Genomic DNA, 20,658 nt, shown 5'->3' on the forward strand with positions numbered 1-20,658 from the left:
AAAAGATGGGTGTTTTAATATGCAATGACATGAATGATGGCTATAAGAACACGTATAATTGGAAATATTACCAGTCAATCTTCTGAAATGTTTCGCGTCTTCATACTTGCCGAATACGAGCAGAGGGGATCCTTCTTTGCGACCTCAGACGCAGTCAGACTCCTTTGAAAATGGTGTGACACATTTGCTTTATTATATTAGGCTTAATATGTAGCTGGCTGTTTGCATAATTTAACGAGAAAAAATGTTTGCCAGGCGGGTTACTTACTTGGTTGTGCCTATCCGACAGCATGGGGTGGCGAAGCGATGTTCGGAAGCAACGTAATACGTCACGACACAAAAAACAGGCAAGAGAAAATGAATCGGAGGCAGTTCTCTGTGCATGTAGGTCACGCTGCCACTCACTTCACGAAAGCATCGACTGGCGTCATTGCGAGTGTTTAGCGCGAAATAACAGACCCCGACACAATAAAGCGCGATGTAGTGTGTTCTGACTTGTAAGCGAGAACATTCGAGTCCATAAACGCTCTCGGGTGACAAAAATAATCGAAATGAACACGTCTTTTGCACACCTCCATGCACTTGTTCGTCAAGCGTTTCGCAAACTGGCGATCCTGCACTCGGCTTTCACTGCGCACAGCACTCTACTGGGTAGGAAGCCGGTGGAATTGGGCGACGTGGACAGCAGAGCGAGGCAGTGGCCGGCTGCGCAGGATTAGGCGGTGCTCTTCACAATCCACTCCTTGAACCTGGATATCCGGGTGCACACTCCGGGAAGGTTGGGTTCGGCGCAGCCGATTCCCCACGAAATGATGCCCGCCAGAAACCAGCGACCGTCCTTGGACTGTATCTGCAGCGGGCCACCGGAGTCGCCCTGGATCGTAATCGGAATTATTGTCATCGTTATCGTCAGGATAATTGCCACCACCAATAATTATCACTATCGCAGCCATTATTATCCCCACCATGGTAACACACATAATCATCGCGACCATATACCAACACGCATCATTATCATTTTAATCGCGAGCATCGCCATGCGACGTATCGTAATAGTTACGACTACAATTTATCATAACACCATCGCAATCCCCAACGCGTTCATTACCACTGTAGAGACATTCATCATCATCAGGGTCGTCGTTATATTTGCCTGCGGGAGGTCGAAGAACTTCATCAAGTCCTTCTCTCCCCGGCCTCTGCTTCACATTCCGTGATCGGTGTACATTCAGTTCACCCGTGCACATGTGGTCCATCCTCTTCCCGTCATTCGCGCCATGTGCCCTCCCGAAGTCCCTTTCTCTCACACGGTATCAGCTAAAATTAGCTCCGCACAGCTCCGTAATCCACGATGATTGATAAGAATCGCCAAGTTTCGACAATTCGTTTAAAAAAAATGTCGATGACTTTCTAAGCGAGGTCGCTGTTTCCGCATTGAGTGTTAACTTACAGTAGGCAATTTAGGCGCTTCACTTCTCACTTTCAATAGAAAGTAATACGCCATCGATGAAAAGAAACAGGTAGTGGCATTACGATTCGGTCAGTCCCGAAGAATGCCGATTTCGAAGTAAACATCTATAAAAATACTGAAAATATATAGGAAATATTTTGCTCCCCTCAGTGTTATTCCCTTCTGAAAATATTTCGCATCTGCATTACGCCCAAGCTCGGAGATAGCAAAGTGCACGTCGCAGAATTCACCAACGTTTAACGACAAGTGGTACGGAGCATCGCATTTTTGTCAGAACAAGACAAATATCTCCGCCTTTGCCACCTCGGACATGCAAACAGAGAACTACTTTATTTTGCCTGTCTACGACAAGTAGAGAAGGTAAGAATGGCTTCGTTCTGTTCACGACAAGCTTTCCCAAACCATTAAAACACGCACCTGTCCGCACTCCAATAAAAGGAACACCTGTAGTTCTGTTTTTTTTGTGTGTGTTTGGGTTTAGCACTGCATCAAAACGGCCAGCTTCGAGCTCTTCTGCAGTGCACTCGCGTATTCGTGTTTTTTTTTTTTTTTCTGATATCGAAAAGTCCAAAGCAGAAAATGCACATTTCGTTACATCAATAAACGAGTTGCAGGCACCTTGCTACCCTCTATTTTCGTTTTCGTTCAACAGATCAAGGAGAGCCGTATATCATAGACGGTGTTAGTATAAAAATGGGAAACAGAGGTCAGTGACTTCGCCAGAATCAGCTTAGAGACGTGCTGCTTCACTAATTGGTATTCCCCAAGTTATGATCTGAAGGTACAATTTGTTTTTTTAGGTGGGCTCGCCGTCACAACTGTAGTGCGTGACAAACGAGTCAATATCATCTCTTCGAGTGCTGCGGGACGAAGGTTATCAACTTTTTGTTCCCGCGTATTGAACTCTGGTCTCACGTGGAGTGTCATTTCCTCCTACCAGCTTTTTTGGCCCTATCTATGGGCACCGCCAGGGGGAAAAGGGGATAGACACGGGGGGGAGGGGGGGGGGGGTTCGGTGTCAGAAAAACCTCCGACATTTTCTGAGAGGTGCATTCCCCCTCTGCCCCACCGCATTTAGGGCTTTTTTTAGTCCACACTGTTCACATTCCGCATTGGTATAGTAATATGTAAAATACAAAATCATCAAAATTAGATACAAAAATGAGAATTAACGGATGGTCATTTATTTATTTATTTATTTATTTATTTATTTATTTATTTATTTATTTATTTATTTATTTATTTATTTATTTATTTATTTATTTATTTATTTATTTATTTATTTATTTTATTTATTTATTTATTTATTTATTTATTTATTTATTTATTTATTTATTTATTTATTTATTTATTTATTTATTTAAAATACCTTACAGGCCCGGGGGCATTGAGTAAGGGGGGTTACATAAAAATTACAGAAGGTGCAAGCAGTTAACACTCGGCAGGAAAGATTGTAAAGAACTAAAAACTTCAGTACACACATGACAAAATCAACGAAAAACAAGAGAAGAAAAAACGGATTATTACATTGCAGGGAAATAACGCAAAAAGTACTACAATGTTCAGAGCCGCACAGGATATATTTCCTGCTAGGCTTTTTTTACCGGTGGCGTATAGCACCCCCGAAAAATATTTCTGGCCACTCGATTTGCATGTCAAGGCGACTCACCTGGCATGAGTCCCTGCCGCCTTCTTCGAAGCCCGCGCACATGAATATGTTGGGTATGTATTCGTGTCTGCCGGCAGCCAGGAACATGTTCTTGCACTTCTCGTTGCTGACAATGGGCACCTTGACCTCCTGCAGCACGGACGGGAGCACGCCGCCTGCAGAGTGCAAGAACGAGAGAGAGAGAGAAAGAACAAACTTTTATTTTCCGCAGGACCTAAATCCGGGTCCTAAAGGCAAGAACGACGACGGCGACGACGGTGAGTAACGCTTGGTGAAGCCTGAGAGTGATCGAACCCATGGGCCGTAATAAGAAAACCAATTTCCGATGCCGCGCTACAATACATCGGTGGAAATGCTCGTCGGTTTTCCAGCCAGTGAGTATTTTTCTTATTTTTTTTTTTCAGGGTAAGATTAGGTAGTTAAATGAATTTAGGAGGATGCTGTCAAGGTCCCGCTAGTGCGATGTTCCAAGTGGCCGCTGTGCGCCAGCCGTGAAACGCAGCCACAAGGTTAAGAGATGCAAGCGGTACAGAAGGTCTTTAAAAAATTTCTTTTTGCTTCCAGAGGCTTTCAGTCTCGCGGACAGATGTTATGGGAGCGAAAACTTTGTTCCCTGTACAACTCTTTTGTACACTGTCATCAAACCTATTGCCTAGGTTCGTAAGGAAGCACTTATGTTCATCTACTACCGCTTGTTTCTCTACAAAGCCGAGCCAGCCGTATCATTAATTTCAGTCACCCAAAAGACTCTTCGCGACATTTGTATCTCGACCTCGAACTCCTACCCCTTGTTTTTGAATATAAAATAAGATGTGCGTTCTGCTCGCTCGCGCCAGAAATAATCAATTGACCCACAACTGGACCGACCGATCGTTACTTTTCAATCCAAACAGCACTCATTTTTCCCAACTAGACAACGTAATTGAAAAGAAACCACCGTATTTTCAGCTGTTTCAATCTGTAATGAACTACCTACCCCTCTTAAATCGTCTCGCTCTGTCCATTTATTCCGAAACCAACTAAAAAGTTTTCTGCTAAGTTCCGTTTGCACTGTTTCCGTTTGCACTGCATTTTAGCACTGTTTCCGTTGTTATCACAAGCCCCTATTTTGAGGCCTTATTATAGCCGTTATTATACCATTGAGTTCATGTATAGGCATTGTTCTCTGCTTGCTTCAACTAACTCGCTATGTATGTATAATTTACTCTCTGCCTCCTATAACGCTGTACTTTTACGCATTATATGACAGCAGGTCCCGCGAGAGTTTTTTTTAACAAGGGGACCTCTTCCTCAATTATTCATTGTGCGCATTTTTTGAAACATGTCAAGTAAACGCCAACTGCAACTTAAAAACATGGTATGCACAAGAGTAAGTTTGAGCTCGTTTATGTTTACCCCAAGAAGAAGCACGAAGGAAACAAGGACAAGAAAAAAAAAACAGCATAGAAGGCCCGTGCATAACTTCCAGCACGCCATTAGGTTACTTTCAAAAGCATCTGTGATGGAAAAAAACGCGGGAGCAAACGAGTAGCGCAGTGCGCATTCGTGTCTGCCGGCGACGTGTGACAAAATAGTGCAACGACAATAAAGAAAAAACAAAACAAAATAGTGCAACGATACATTCGTGGGAAAAGTTCATAATGGCCTTTCCTGCAGATAACGTCTCCTCAGGGTGGAGAGTACTTATATTACCTTGATTTATCTTTGTTTTTTTTTTTGTAGAGTTTGTGGGGGGGGGGGGGGGGATTACGGTAAAATGGCGTTGGATATATCCACTGGTAGCTGAAAACAGATCCCCGGAAAATATCGATGTTAAAAAATATACCCCGGAAGAAGTGGCACCGGCAAGGAATGGCCCCGAAGTCCTCTATCAGAGCACCTAAGGTCTCTTTGAGAGTAGAGGGCAGCGCAATGAACGGGACGAAGCGGAGACGAGACATTTGTGCAACTAGTGCAACTCGTTGCGATCGTAGGGGTTCTTGATATGTTATGGTGTTGCTGTTTTTAATCCTGTGCCATTCGATTGTCGCGTGTGCACAGGTATGTAACCCCTGTAAAAAGTGACCTTCATGGTTTTATCTTGGGTGAGATTAACGCACCACATGAGATGTTGAAAGTACATACAGTCGAACACGGATATATCGAACACGGCTATATCGAATTATTGTCTATATCGAACTCATAAATTATCCCCTTGAAAATTCTGTGTAAAAGTATAGGAATTCGTACGTTTATATCGAACCGTATTTTTCCCGACATTGCGTATATCGAACGCCGCGCGAGCTGGAAGGTGCTCTTCGGCGGTCGCTGCACCCCCGATTGAGGTTGAAGAGGATGTGGAGGAATGCGTGGGCATGGCGAAGAATGGCTCGCGGAACTAATTCCCCCTACCGGAACGAATTTGCGCTTGCCCAGTCGGGCCCCGCTACCAGCCGCCGTAGCGTTAGCGAACGGAGCCCAGTATGCTAAATCTCTCTAGGCACACAAGCCCGAACGATCGGAAAATGTGACAATGCCAGGTAGTGATGCCCTGACTGCGCACGTCCTTTTTTTTGTTGTTGTTTGGGGCTGCGTACGTTCCCCGGCTTGCCGAAAAAGGTTTTTTTTCCCCTCTCTCTGGGTCTGTCTTCCCCCGATGTCGTGTTGGGAAAGGAAGAGGGAACGAAGGGGCTGGCGGCCTTCTTCTTTTGCATTTTGCTGCTGTTGCTGCTGTTTGGCGAGTTATCCCGCACCTTTCGGAGATCACTGTTTCTCTCGGAGATGACCATCGCGAGCGCTTTGTTGGAGTCCATTCAGAGAGCCTTGGAATTGTTACCTTCAAAGTTCCTGGGGTACGTGCGCGCTGTTCTTCTTTTGCGTTCGTGTTGTGCATGGTGTGTGGAGGCGCAGCGTACTGCTGAAATTTTCTAGCTGTGCAGCCTCGAGAAGATCGAGACGAGCGTCTTTAATTTCATTTCCAGGACGAAGAAGCAGGCCAAGATCAGTGATTTTTTTCACGTAAATAAAGCGTCCTGTTGCGTCGTGAGTGCGGAATTAGTTGTCATTCTTGAATGCGACGATCGGTAAGTGATCGTCCGCCATAGGTGAGGTCTCAGAGCCCATATTTTTTATATCGAATTTTTCATATATCGAACTATTTCGCGATCTCCTTGGAGTTCGATATATCCGTGTTCGACTGTATTTGCGTTTTTTCAATAAACAAATACTTGCGAGTTAGCGCCGTGTCGTCTCTGTTTTCTACCTTTTGTCCCTGTTGTGCGAGCGCTTCCACCTTCAAGATGAGCAGCTACCAACTAGCCCAATTGTCCGTTCTACTATAATCTACCTGTATCTGTTATATCCAGTAAGCATGTCAATATACGAGTTATCTTAATGAATTATGTCCTTAATGGAAGAGTCCTCCTTAGTGACTGACCTGAAGTTTCAAGAGTAGGTTACTTTCATACGAGCCAAAAGCCGAGCTCTCATATGCGAGTAGGCTTCTGCAGACAAAGCTTTGTATGAGTTCGTGATCGCTACGCAGCTGCTTGCCGCGAAGGCGTATATTATCGCATACCTTCTATTGTGCGTTTATCCGCAGCCGGTTATTGCTTTCTTTATGACCATCTCTTAAAAGAAACTGCCAATTCGACAGACACTATGTGCGGCGCATGCTTACCTGATCAAAAATGCTGCCGTGAAAGGTGTAAAAAATTGCTTAATTCGAATAATTGCCTCCTCCCTCCCTCCATTTAGTTATTCCTGGGGGATTTGACAATTTACTGGGTTTATTACAGCCTCAATTCGTATAATCGTATGCAGGAAATACATTGCGGTGAAACCAGCACTCAATAAGCATTTATTTATTTAAAGAGGATGTTTAAGCATCGAAAATGGGAGAAGTACAGCGCCAAGTTACACGTTTAATATTTTGTCGACAACTGTCAAAATTGCGCCGTTGGGAAAACTGGGCAAAAGTTACGACGTATTATAGAGTGAACTGTAAACAGCTATCGATGTAGTGCAAATGTAGGTCCGCAAATATTGTACAGCAACCGAAGTTGCTGCGCATGCGCGGTTTCTTTATTGGTCCGCAAATATTGTACAGCAACCGATGTTGCTGCGCATGCGCGGTTTCTTTATTGGTGCGGCGGGAAAGGCATTGATGAGACGTGAAAAGCAATTTAATTTGGCTTCTGTAAATAATGCTACAAAATACAGGGTTAATTATTTCGAAAAAATAGATTGGAGCCCGTAACATTATGGCGAGTGAAGGGGGTGTTCTTTCCAACGCAAACACAAGACGCACATACATGATTCACCTCAATCAGCTCCTAATTAACTGTTGGTATCAAATGATTACACGCAACTTCGCCCATTCTTGAGCATGAAAATGGGAGGGTTCGAAGGAAAAAAAAAAGCAGAATTCCGCGGGAATAAAATGTTCTCGTGATTTTTTTTTTCCTGCTGTCCCGAAAAATTCGAAATTTTCTGGCAGTCGGCAATGCTGAACATTATGTTCGCATTTTAAATATATGAACGCCGGAAAGAAGGGAGTTCGACGGCCTATATACTTTTGAATACACTCGTTGGCCCTGGAGGAGGCGCCGCTGAATTTTCCATTTTCACGTACTCCATAAGGCGTCTGCACCACATCCTTCAATTTAGCGGCGCTGCAGGCGAGCGTAAAATGATTCCAGAGCCTCATATGCACTTCCAATGACGGGGTTAGCAGGCCTCTTGTAAAACAGTCGCTAGAGACGGTTTTATCCAACATTTTCCTATTTATAAAACCACAACCTGCGTTTTTACGAACAGTCGAAATTTCTGAAAATTTTGCTCTCAACTTTGAGAGGTGTGTTGTAACTCCGATCCTTATTCGGCTAGGTAGAAAATCCTTGTCCCTCCTACGAAAAGGAGAGGAGATACGGAGTTATCAAGAGGCGCAGCGACGTGTCATTTCCCTTCACAACTCAGAAGACACTAATTGTCACGCAAGAAGATGGACAACGGGCACTCCTACCTTCGCTCAGGCGTCCCCAGCCGGTGACTACGGAGTTATCAAGAGGCGCAGCGACGTGTCATTTCCCTTCACAACTCAGAAGACACTAATTGTCACGCAAGAAGATGGACAACGGGCGCTCCTACCTTCGCTCAGGCGTCCCCAGCCGGTGACCGTGGCGTTTCGGCCGATCAGGTCGTCCGACTCGTTGTCGGGTGGCAGGCAGATGGGCGCGATGTGCGGCATAAATTCGAGCGGCTCGTCCACCCTGACCAGCGCCAGGTCGTTCTCGTAGGTGAAGAAGTTGTATTTAGGGTGCACCACCTTCTTCTTGGCGCCCCGCTCCGCGTACGGGTACGGCTCGAGAACGCTCGAGAAGTCGTACTCGCCCACCCGGATGCGGATCTGGCTCAGGAGCAGGCTGCACGCATTGCGACCGCGCTCAGGTAAATTGCAGGCGCGTGCCTCCTGCAGCTTCGCGCGCAGAACATTCAAGCAGCAGGAGTAATGGAGATGTCGAATGCTAACAAAGGTTAAGGGGCAACTTAGAATACTGGTAGTTTAGTTAGTCGATGAATGCCCTGAAAGCCCCACGAACAAAACTTGAAAAATGCGAGCATGGCAAGCAAGACCAAAAAAGAGTATGCTTGTCTGACCACCTGTCCTCTGCGAATTCTGATTTTGCTCGGCCCACCACAATTTTTGCCACCTTAAATGGGTTAATTTCTGCGGTAAGAGCTAATTAAAGGTTGGATAAGATAATAAGGTGGCTGGTGGTGGCACTATCAAGTCGACGACGAACACCTATCCTGGGAACCATAAACATTTTTAATAAGTCATTGGACAGAAAACAAATCAGCGTAAGTTTCTTGTTTCTGCAATTTTCTTACAATGTCACTTACAATAACCGACCCTCCTTAATGCAAGGATATTCATGCAGGACATTCATACCCTGCTTGTCCATGCTCTCAGACAAGCCTGAAAACTACCTCTCTTTAGTTTCGTCTGTTTTCAGTTACTCCACGATAAACGTAGAGAAGTAACTGAACAAATCTTAATTATTTTTTCTTAACCACGAGCCCTATTCTTCGCACATCATCCTGAAAACTAGTTTCGCCGCAAAAGTTAATATCTAGCTTAAAGCAACTCCGGGGCCGATGGGCCAGACTGTTATTGCATTACAAACCTCTCTTCTATCATTTAACGTATTCTCTCTCTCTCTCTCTCTCTCTCTCTCTCTCTCTCTCTCTCTCTCTCTCTCTCTCTCTCTCTCTCTCTCTCTCTCTCTCTCTCTCTCTCTCTCTCTCTCTCTCTCTCTCTCTCTCTCTCTCTCTCTCTCTCTCCTCATTCTGAATGATCGCTGCAGCCACAATTTGGAAGTCTATCCGCTATACTCAATCTGCCGGTTCTTCTTTGTTGTTTTGTTTTGTTTTGATAACGAGCTGCGCCTCTCTCAGGCGATAGAAAGCTGTCTTGTAAAGTTACGTTGATAACTTCTCTTGTGCACTACAAAACATTTCAATTAAATGGCCTTCTACAGAGCGCACTGGTCAGAACTAATGAATGAGCTATCCGCGCAGGGAATGCTGTCTTTCGGGAGAGGTTATTCGCGAAAGTAACACCCATCAAAGATGCTCGCTTCTTCGCGGTACTTTGCTGCTATGCCACGAAGCCGAATCAGACAAAACCGCAGATACTTCTTTTTTTAACGTGGATCAGGTAACGCATCTCCACCGTTGAATCACGGCTGCTCTCATTTATGGTTTCTCGCCAAGGGCTAAAGTGATTTAGAGGCTGCGATTCTTTTCTTCTATTTTCGCCGCACCCTAGTGGAACGTCTCAAGGGAAGCCGACTCAGCGGTAGTTCTTTGAACGGTGCCGCTATCTCGCGACGGCGGAGAGAACTCGTCAGGGTGCAGCAGGGCGAAGAGCAAAATACAGGCAAGAAAAACCGGTTCTTCCGCCTTTGGTTTCTTCCACGGGCGGGCCATTTGCATCGCTAGTGGCCGGAGCACACGTGCGGTGGAGCTGCTATCTGCACCTGTGGAGCCGGAAAGTCCGGAGAGCGTGATTTGAATCTGCTCGGGGCGCTCCGGTGTCAACCAAGGCGCTCGTCTTAATGGCTGCAACGGACACCGCGATAACGCCTAATGGATGTAATCCCTGGCTCCACCGGCCGGTCAACCGTTTTGAAAGGAGAGAACTTAGAGAGAGGCAACGGCACTGCTCACCGAGCTCAGATCTTAACGGGACTGACACTTTTCGGGGCCAAGAGCACTGTCCGTGCTGTGCTCCTGCACCTTTGGTCATTTGCCAAGAGTAAGTGGAAGTGAGAGGAAGCCAGCCTGCACACACGGGCCAGGTTACCGTATTCTCCTGGGAGTAACGTTAGCTTTAGTGAAATGCGATAGCTGATTTTCCTAGCCGTAGTGCAAAAAAAAAAAAAAAAGAACACTGAGGACCTCTAAACATTTATTATGAGTTGTGAATCCAATCCGGAAGCATTAATGTCCTATAAACAGTGCGACGTGCAAAGGTCAGCGTTGCGTGCGCTGAAATCCCTCTCCGCTTTTTCGCGTGACTCTGCACATGCCCGCGTGGTACTTTTCTGTATTTTATTTGTGTTTTTCGATTTATGTTTATTTGATTTTGTGTTTTGTATGATGCCATGGAACGCGTGGCAACCCTGTGAGAATTTAGCAATCTGCTGCTGGCGCCGGACAACATCTACGCTGATCCTAACGCCGGATTTCTGGCTCAATGGGCCAGTTAGCGATTTTTTTTTTTTCATTAAAACGGTGTTAAACAGAGTTCGAACTAGGTTCTAACGAACTGTGTAATCGGAACAACTTCCTTAAAATTATGCCGCCATTAGTACTATTCCCTTGTGTGCTGCAGCCGGCACTCCCGGGACATTCTCTACACACACGTTACGCAACGCATCCACTTCCTCGTGGTAATATGCCTGAAGGCGTGCGTTTAGTTTCCCTTACCACCCAACCCCTTCCCAAGGAACACCGAAAGTTGGCTTTCTCCCAATGCTCAGCGGCCTAACAATTGAGCTTGCAGCAAGTCGGCCCGGAGGAACATCAGCGATTACAAATCTCGCGTCATAATCGCATCACTTCGGAAGAAAGCACCCGGTAAGTTAGGGAGAAAATTCAAGTTCAAAACATAAAATAAGATGTTTGTGCGGCAAAGTAAAACGGCGTTTAGTTCGCTCTACTCTGGCATAGGCCAAAATTAAAGATAAGTTTTCTTCGATCATATTTAACCCATTATTTATGCATAGTTTCGAACAGTCCTACTTCCTCCGGTTTTTAAGTCTTGGGTTAACGCCCATAAATTCTGAATACTTGATTGTGATATTCGAGCAGCACCGGTGAGATTTATTTCAACGCAGCAAGTATTCGCTGCCCTGTTCATCATATCTTTCGTTCACTGTGCCAGTGTAGAATTTGGCACGTGGAAGCACCTACCTTCTCTCCCTTTCTCAACGTACTGGAGAAAAAATTCATTGAGTAATGTGCACCGCACGTATTTTTTATTACTTTTAGAACCCCTTCTGCGTTAATTCTGCTTTGAAAAGTCTTAGTCTTTATGCATGTCATCTTATTTGAAACCCAGTAGCGCTGAAAATATGTTGGTTGGCACGTCATCAGGACACGAAAGAAATCATCGCTGACACGAGAAAATGACACCTCAGCGCATTACCCGCTTACTTCTATACAGATATGCTGTGAGGCTCTTACTAAACGTATTTTTTATTAGTAAGAAAAGCCCGAGCGATATGTTATCTGTGTTTTAGATATATACGGTGAACCATCAGAGTGTGTTAGCCAAGGATATTGTTGAGCATCTTGCTAGTATTCACTAAGCTCAGCGTACATGACTTACACAGCTATCAGATTATCCCATTGTTCGAAGCAGAAAAGAAAAAAAAAGGCTATAACCTTCGTGTGCACTGCTTCTCAACTGCAAACCATGCACTGGGGTTGAGCATCTTGCGAGTATTCACTGAGTGTACTAATCAATGTACATTTTTTTCTTCTACGGAACCCCGTCACAAACCTTAATCTACGATTAAAAATATTTTGTGGGCAAGAGGGTATAGGTCATAAAGATGACTGTACTCATCCACGCAATGCCCAGCCGTGGCGATCCAGTATTTGTTCAGGATGGCGCCTCCACAACGGTGAGTGCTGGAGAAGCCGAAGAAGGACGTCCTCCGCACGGACACCTGCCAAGAGGAGAAGGAAACGAGCACCGCTGTCAGGGGTGCGAGCCCTCCGTTCTCTATGTGCTCAATGACGTGGAAAAGGGCTGCTATGGCTCAAAGCGTTACGCTCGCGACCAAAGTAATTATTTCACGTCCATTCACTGGCACCAGCTACGATGTATTTTTTCGGAGGAAGATTAAAAATATACTTGTCTCTATTTCTCTGTCCTTCCTTTCCTTTTCTATCTATTAAATCCGAAAAATTTACAGAAGCACAAAGGTTCAACGAATGTCTAAAGCGCACACCTTTTCCGTTGGAAAGTAGCCGTCCAAGAACAGCGGTAAACAGCTGCACCGGTTTTAAATCAATTTCTAGAAATTCTTTTGGGAGTTGAAGGAGATGTAAAAACTGATCCCGTTGCGGTGCCCTGTACATAGTTGTCAGAACTGCGCATGTGTGATGGTGCGCATGACTTCTGATCACTACCATAATTATCTAATGTAGATATAAAACTTTATTATTGTACCAAATGTGACTCATTTAGGAGCGGATACATGTGCCAGCTTCACGGCAAGCTCACAGCTCACGCACTCTTTAGTTCGGCTGCTGTGAAAAATTGACCAGGAATAAGGTCCGCGTCCGCGAATGCACGCGCACGTGTATAACGGAAACAAGTGAATTAAATAGTTGGGAGTGTCAAAGATTTAGGGCATATTAATTACTAAACGTTAGCTCACAGAAGTGTACTGGGCACAAAAACAAGGCTGCTCAAAGCTGATCAGTCACTAAGGTTTATGAAGGTCATACTATAGCAAGATATACGTCGCCCAACTCCACTTTTACGACTAGTTCCACCTTTACGACTAGTTGTAATTAGATGACACAATAGCTAAGCGTCTCATGAAAAGAATATACTACGAATAGTGACTGCATGTATTGAGGAGTAAGCAGCTAGAGAGATTATCCATTGTACGTTCCGTTGGCCTAATCTTTTCCTGACGTAAAGCATTAAAAAGGCAGAAATAAAAAAAAAAAAACAGGACAGGGGCTCGTAATTTATCTTTCTTGTACACGTCATTATTTTAACAGCAGAGCTGTTTAGGCCGACATAAATTCGTCCGGCGTAGACAGAAATCCCCGAGCGCACGTGAGCACGTGCTTCGCGGCAACCGCCCGGTGTCATCCAGGCTTGCGCATGGGCTTATGCCAGATGAGGAGCTCCCGCCTTCTTCGTCGCGTCGAGACCGGCGGGCCACGGGTCCGCCGCTCCGATGACGATGACGGCGAATCTCTTAAGCCATCCCCGTGCAGTCCACACGCCGAGACGGCCACCGGACCAGCTGACGAAGAAGTGGAGGTTCGCCGGGGCGAGGAGGTGCTACAAGAGGATTTACCCTACGCGGTTGTGCCTTCGGAAGCCGACGACGAAGGGGTGACGACGATTGCTACTGAATAAAACAGTGTACATACTTTAATGGTCTTTGCTTTGCAGTGCCGTCCGAAATGGCTTTGCACTGCTAGAGTCCGGCCGCTCCCTCTCTCCTGGGATCCGTTGTCAGTGTGGGGAGAAGCTAGGTAGAACCCAGCTCTGCTGTTTCTCCAGCCTTGCACCAGCAGTGCAAGCTGCGCCAATGTTTCTCGTTTGTGTCTTTTCTGAATTTCAGTCACTAATTGTGTTTTAGGCCGCAGTCGTTTGCTTATGGCACTGGGGGCAATTAAGGTCAAGGGGAAAGGGGGAAGGGGTTGTAGATGAAGCAGCTGATGACGTGGTCTCAAACGCAGTGTGGAGCGCGTATTGCAGACCTTGCACCGTCTAACTGCAGGCTTCATGGGAAGCTTACTTTTTGATGCGGAGCAGCACACCACAGTGCACGTGTCTCTGCTCCGTACATCAATTTTTGTGTGTGACCTCGGACCATCTAAACTTCTGTCGCTACCCGGACTGCCGCACATACCATCAGCGGTCAGTGTCCGGTTCGGCAGAAGCTGCGTACGTACCTGCCACGGCCAGGCTCCGAACGTGGCGCTCTTTCCTCCCACAACTTTGGTCTGCGGCAGGATGCTGGGCACGCCGCACTCCCCTGCCAAAGGAAGACAGCAAACGAATGTCAAAGCGAGGCAAAACCCTACCACGAAATTCACTAGCAATGCCCGGCGACGCAAACTAACCAAACTTTCGTCTTTTTTTTCTTTCTTTTTTTGCTTACTAAAGAGCTCCTCTGCACTTTGAAAGGCTTGCGACAAATTCTAAGTCAAGGTGGCAACCGAACATAAAACATATGCACCTGACAGTAGGATGCAGGAGTAGCGTAAAGAACTGGTTTGAAGTCTCCCTTTCGAGGAGCAATCGTACAGGCCTCGAGCTCGACTAAAGTTGTTGGATCGGGTAGGGTACCTTGCAGATATTTCACTGTATGACCCACGCCATGTGCTGGCTTTACGATGGCCAGGGTTTAACGAGTTTCGCGAGGTCACACTGGCAGTGATATCACGGCGACTTGAGTACAAGCAGTGCCTGGTTCCTCTTGAGTTCTTTTAGCAGTATCACCCGCGATGTACAGTTATGGTAAAAGAGTCCACTAATAAAAATAAAAACAATAACGGACAACAAGACAGAAAAATTGAGCACGTATACATGGCAAACGCTGCTAACGCGAGGTAACGGTATCCCTGGCAAGGGTTGATTTTCAGCTTGTATTTGCGAGTGTTACTACCACCCGCCGCCTTAAAAATTAGGGAAAGCCCTTACAAATTCTCGCAGGTATGTAAGCACCATAGCGCCCATGAATGAACACTCGTTGGAATTGAAAGGCCAAAAGGAAGCCAATGACGAATGGAAGATGAAGAATGACGAATGGAATGGCTCTGAAGAAGTGCGCAGTGAGAGCACAATGCTTTAATTGCCTCATGTGACTATGCAGATCAAAATTTTCGCTTAATTGTAGTCACATTGCCACTGCCCTGTTATTAATGACACCTGCTTTGTTTGAAGTAGCAACTGGTAATTTACGAGCACTGTGGCGAAACAAACCTACGAACTTGATTGTTATTTATTTATTTATTTATTTATTTATTTATTTATTTATTTATTTATTTATTTATTTATTTATTTATTTATTTATTTATTTATTTATTTATTTATTTATTTATTTATTTATTTATTTATTTATTTATTTATTTATTTATTTTTTTATTTATTTATTTATTTATTTATTTATTTATTTATTTATTTATTTATTTATTTAAACACAGAATTCTGCTTTAGCAGCCCTAATTTTCTGTTACTGCACTTCACGAAACAGGGTAAAACAGGCGGCCAATCTTCACCTCCGCCTCATTCTTGAATCCCGGCGAAAGGATACCTCACTTTCTCTAACGTTTATCTCGTTTATTCTCTAAACCTGTGATAGAAAGTCTGCACTCCAGACCAAATCGAGCTTATTTCAACGACTGCCCTGCCCCCCTCCCTCACCCCTTTCCAAAACCGGGTGCATTACAAAAGTAATGCATTCACTCCCACCAAGTAAATTTATCGTAGTTCGTTACATCCCCCAATCATAAGTTACGGATAACGATTGCATCGGTAAGGTTACTGCCACCCTAAAAATAATTGTTTTAATTTAATTAGATCCATTCCCACTTCCGACGCATACACAGCCAGCTTAAGAAGCGGCGTAGTCTCTTTTCCTTAGTTATTTTCTCTAAAAACTACGTCAAGTCGTTTCCGTCAACGGCATTTCTGGGAAATAAGTAAAACATATTTGAGAAATTAAATCATAAAAAAAACGGCCACAGAGAGAGAGAACGCATTTAATGGTAAAATCTAGCCATGGAGAGCACGCAACGCAGCATTGCGAGAACCTCACTCACGTGCAAGAGCTGGAGTATCGGTTCAGTTGTTTTATAAGATCAACCCAAGGATGCGTTCTTAATGCATAAGCGCAAAGAAACTCTATTAAGCGGGTTTCATAGGGCTCGTACATACTCCATTTTTCAAGGCCAGTCAAGCTTGACACACGCAGTTTAAATTCACCCTGCGCGGCCACGGTCACGTTTCGGCCATCCCGCTCGCTTAATTCGACTCTCCTCGTGGCGCGATTTCCACGCCTGTTTTGCTACGTACCTGATCCGGCCAGTAAGCAGTCTCCATGCCCTCATCGCGTGCTCGGGCAAACTTAGAGGCTGTACCTGCAATTTCTCGGATCGTTGCCAGCGCCGTGATACCATTACGCTTCACCACGCATCGCCCAAGTGCTCTCAGTCACGCTCCGGTGTGCGTAACGGGAGTTAATTCCGTTAGTTGACAGCCCTATCCGCAACAGAAGCGCACGTGCTCTGAGAGGACTGAGGCGATTCATTCCTTGTTTCGGTTCTTGGGGTCTTTTTTTTTTTAATTTCCCCCTCTCATCGAAATTATTGGGATTTGTTTTTTTTTTCATCGGAGAAACTGGTACCTGCTGAAACCGAATTTCGGCTACGCATTACTGATATATACACTAGCCAGCTTTAAACCAATGAAAGTTACCACGACCAGGAAATAGCGAAAGGCATGCGGTGAAGCTTCATCACTCTGGAGAAACCAAAAGGGCTAAAGCCCGTTGTACATGGTGCGAATTTCGCATGCGAAGTCGCAGCTGCGGCGCCACTAGTGTGGCACAACGATCTATTAGGGCCGAATCCCCTTAGAAACTGGGGCTGTTTGCGTCTACTGTCGTCGTCGTAATCGTCATCTCATGTAGTCACGGTACTAAAACACCTGGAAACTCGTTTACGCCTCGCGCTGGAGCGCTTCGTAACACGTACGAAAAGAACACCGGTACACTCGTTTGCGCCTCGCACTAGAGAGCTTGGTGCTTCAAAAACAAGAGAATTTTACAGCAAAGCTGTATACCTCTACGCCCCAACGGTTTCATCTCCGTTGGCAAAAACACCAAGGCGCCAAGAACACACTTATGCACTGCATGCTTCGGCTCTCACCCGGCTTCACGTTAGGGGAGATTCCCGGGATTTTTTTCGTTGCTGCGTCAAATTGACAAACGTGTGGAACAGTCCAACTTCTATTGCGAACGCCGCTTGGCATTTGGAAATTTGTCGCCGCAATGAAAATAGGAAAACAGATCATTTTGCCGCACGAGCGGTGCCGCAGCTGCGAATTCGCACCCGAAATTCGCACCATGTAAAACGTTATTTGAGCCTGCCAATTTTATTGCGTAGCATTTCTTGCCGAGTACCACCGAAGCTAGCCAGGACTGTGTAACGCCATACATTTCCACAAATATGCAGACTTGTCGGAAGTAACACCTTTAATCGTTGGCCTAAATGGAGATAATAGGTCGGACAGAATATTGAAAAACCAAGATAAGAAAAATAGAAAAATAAAATTTTCACAAAAAAGATCAAACGAAATAAAAAATATGCATCTTATACATCTCCCCTAAAACTGAAGAATGAACAAAAAAATACGCAAAAAAACGTTTAAAATAGGAATAAAAAAGCGATAATGGCGAACCGTGTAACGGCCCTGTTTTCTCACAAAAATGCAGATTTGGTAGAGGTTACATTTCTAATCGTTCTAATAGTGTGCGTGGAGGTAATTGGTCCGTCAGAATTTTGGTAAACCAACTATTATAAAACATATAAAAATATTTTCACAAAAATGATCTTACGAAATAAAATACGCGTATTATACATATCCCCCCAAAACCGACGACTAAGCAGAAACGACCGCAAAAGAACGTTGGAAATAGGAATAAAAACCGCATAAACGGCACAAGTCTGCTGTACGCCTTACATCTACGAAAAAAAACTTAATTAGCAACGTAAAGGCGCTTCATCCCTACAATGATATAAATTTACACCATGGTCGAAAATAAACCAAAGGAAACTTAAAAAATAATGAAATAATCCAACGTCTTATGCTATTCATACCCGTATTTGGCTGTAAAGAAGTCACAGTCTATACCAGCGTCATAAGAAGGCTATACATTAGTAGACAGTTTTCTGAATTTCTGCGATTTTTTTTAATCCTTGTGATTGGTACTACGATTCATACAGGGTAAAGCATCCAGTGGCTCAAACAAAAAAAATGCCTTATAGCCGTAACACCGAAGCCTCGTGCTTATAGTTGTTAAACGATAATAAATAAACAAACAAGTTGGAAGTTCGTGCTAAATTTTAAGAAAGAACAGGCACTTGAATGAGTTACACGAGCTTCATTACTCGTAACTTATCAACTAGCATGTAGTACCTTGACACGTTGCCATTAGAGAAGAGAATTTCTTCGCTGGCATTATCCTACTATTCCCAAGCTCTGCCATGGCACAACTCAGCGGAGCCAAGTCAGGCCTTCAGCAGGTTAGCTTCTTTTTGTTCTGGTTGCTACCACAGACGATATTATTCGTCACATGAAGGTGTTTTTTTTTTTTTTTTCAAGTATGAAGCATCCTTAATGGCAGCCCTACACATTTTCTCGGGGTCCGACCTGCGTATACGCTGCTGAGAAGCGAAATCGTAATACCGCTTTTCACGCAGTCATAAACTATGAATAAAATTAGCATGCGAGGGCGAATTGAGTCCCAAATGAAGAGCCAAGTCGTCTACATCCTTCTCCTGATTACGTCCTGTAATGCATTGTGTAAATGCTTCGCAACCAGAAGAAAATTAAAAAAACCCTTACTTTTGCCGTAACCTTTCCCGCTTCCCCGGTAAATGTGGGAATTACTTGTTATCTGCTATACAACGAGGTGTTTGGGCCGCAAAAAAAGAAGTAGCGTCGGAAAAAATCCGTTCTAGAGGTCAGTAAACACGAACGGTAGTTACTTCCATATCGTCGGAATGGTGAATCTGAGGCGTTTTCACATCATCTTCATAATTTCAGTTCTTTCGTTCCCTTCACCAACAATGTACCATATTTTTGCGCGTATAACCCACACCAAAAATGCGAAAATGCCAGTGGCAAAGTAGGGGAGCGGATAATAGACGGGGGTTTTTTCAGTGCAGCTTTACGGCACAACGCGCATTGCCGTGAAGCTGCACTGCGCGTTGTGCCGTGAAGATGACCTTGTGTACAACAGTGTGAGCACTGCGGCTCAAGTGATAGCTCTAGCGAGAGCAGTGACACTGAGTGAATTGTGACTTTCGCCTTGCAGTCAATGTACTCTACTTTCTAAATGTACGCTTTTTCTGTGTACATAATATGTGATAAGCAGTCGCTTTGGTGCAGCCTTTCCTGTATCAAATGCGCGGGAAATAAACGAGGATTTTTTTTTTTATTTTCCGGCGGGCTGAAAGCGGGGTGCGGATTGTATGCAGGGGTGGGTTGTACGCGTGAAAATACAGTAATTCGGACGTCTAAGTAGCGCACTCGAGAAATCTCCCAGAAAATCTCCCAGGTGCTTTCGTGGCATTTTACAAAAATATTTAAATTTTGCTTGTTATTTTTTTCAGGTCAAGAAAGTTGCTTCTATGACACTTCAAGTTCTTGGAGTAAGGATAAAGTCCTATTCTTTGAAGACGACCGGCGGCGTGCACGGGAGAAAAATAACTAGGCGCTGACATTGTCACGGAGAATTACTGACGCTGAAAACCAGGATCATTTCGGTTATGCGCAAATAGAGGAGTAAGTTGTGGATGCACAGACTCAATCAAGTCCCTTTTAGTGCGAACCGGGCAACGTCGGATACGGACACGAGGACAATATGGACAGACATCCACATGACTGTGAAGCTGGCTTTACCCTACAGTTTGCGTTTGTGTAACATTGGCTTTGCCTCATAAAGATTCTATTGTCGATGGTGATCGCGGGGAAATGATGTGTGAGCATTGCCGCAAAACGAACATATTGCAGTTAAACGTCGTCGAAGGAGGACAGTATAAAGCGTTTACAGTTGGTGCTAGGTCATTGACCAAAAATAATTTATTAGAAATGATTAAAAAAGCATGTAGAAAGTAAAGACTGTCATGAAGTGCATAGAGATTAAAGTGTGTGCAAAAAAAAAATGGAAATGATTAAAGATGTCATCGAGAAAAGCAATTATTTAGAAATGATTACAAAGGGCTGATTAAAAAAGCTTGTAGCCTGAGCCAACTCTGTATGGGCCCCACCTGTACAGCGCCTGTACATGCCTGAGGTGTTCAGACGAGGATTCCACGCGTACAAAGCCATGCCGTGTCCTGAGAAATCGAGCCCTATTGTCGCTCCTCAACAATGAAATTGCTACATTGAAATTGTTACATTGAAAGCGTCGTACTTAAATAGTATCCACTTCCTCAATAGAAATGCGGTCTTTATTTACCCAACTTGGCGGCGTTATACGTG

General features: G+C 44.6%; 1 protein-coding gene across 1 annotated transcript in view; it reads right to left on the bottom strand.

Moving 5' to 3' along the window:
* Nucleotides 1-177: 177 nt before the first annotated feature.
* LOC144178589 (uncharacterized) overlaps nt 178-20,658 on the bottom strand; it is a 60,237-nt gene continuing 39,756 nt past the window's right edge. Inside the window, exons 4-8 of the mRNA XM_077706548.1 lie at nt 14,340-14,422; nt 12,255-12,361; nt 8,268-8,542; nt 3,141-3,295; nt 178-874 (exon numbers count right to left, since the gene is read on the bottom strand). Coding sequence (XP_077562674.1) covers nt 716-874; nt 3,141-3,295; nt 8,268-8,542; nt 12,255-12,361; nt 14,340-14,422 — 779 coding nt within the window. The 3' untranslated portion in view covers nt 178-715. The remainder of the gene's footprint in view (nt 875-3,140; nt 3,296-8,267; nt 8,543-12,254; nt 12,362-14,339; nt 14,423-20,658) is intronic.

This window comes from Haemaphysalis longicornis, unplaced genomic scaffold, assembly GCF_048455015.1.
Source record: "Haemaphysalis longicornis isolate Haplotype H1 unplaced genomic scaffold, Haemaphysalis longicornis Haplotype H1 scaffold_4, whole genome shotgun sequence".
Classification (NCBI taxonomy): Eukaryota; Metazoa; Arthropoda; class Arachnida; order Ixodida; family Ixodidae; genus Haemaphysalis; species Haemaphysalis longicornis.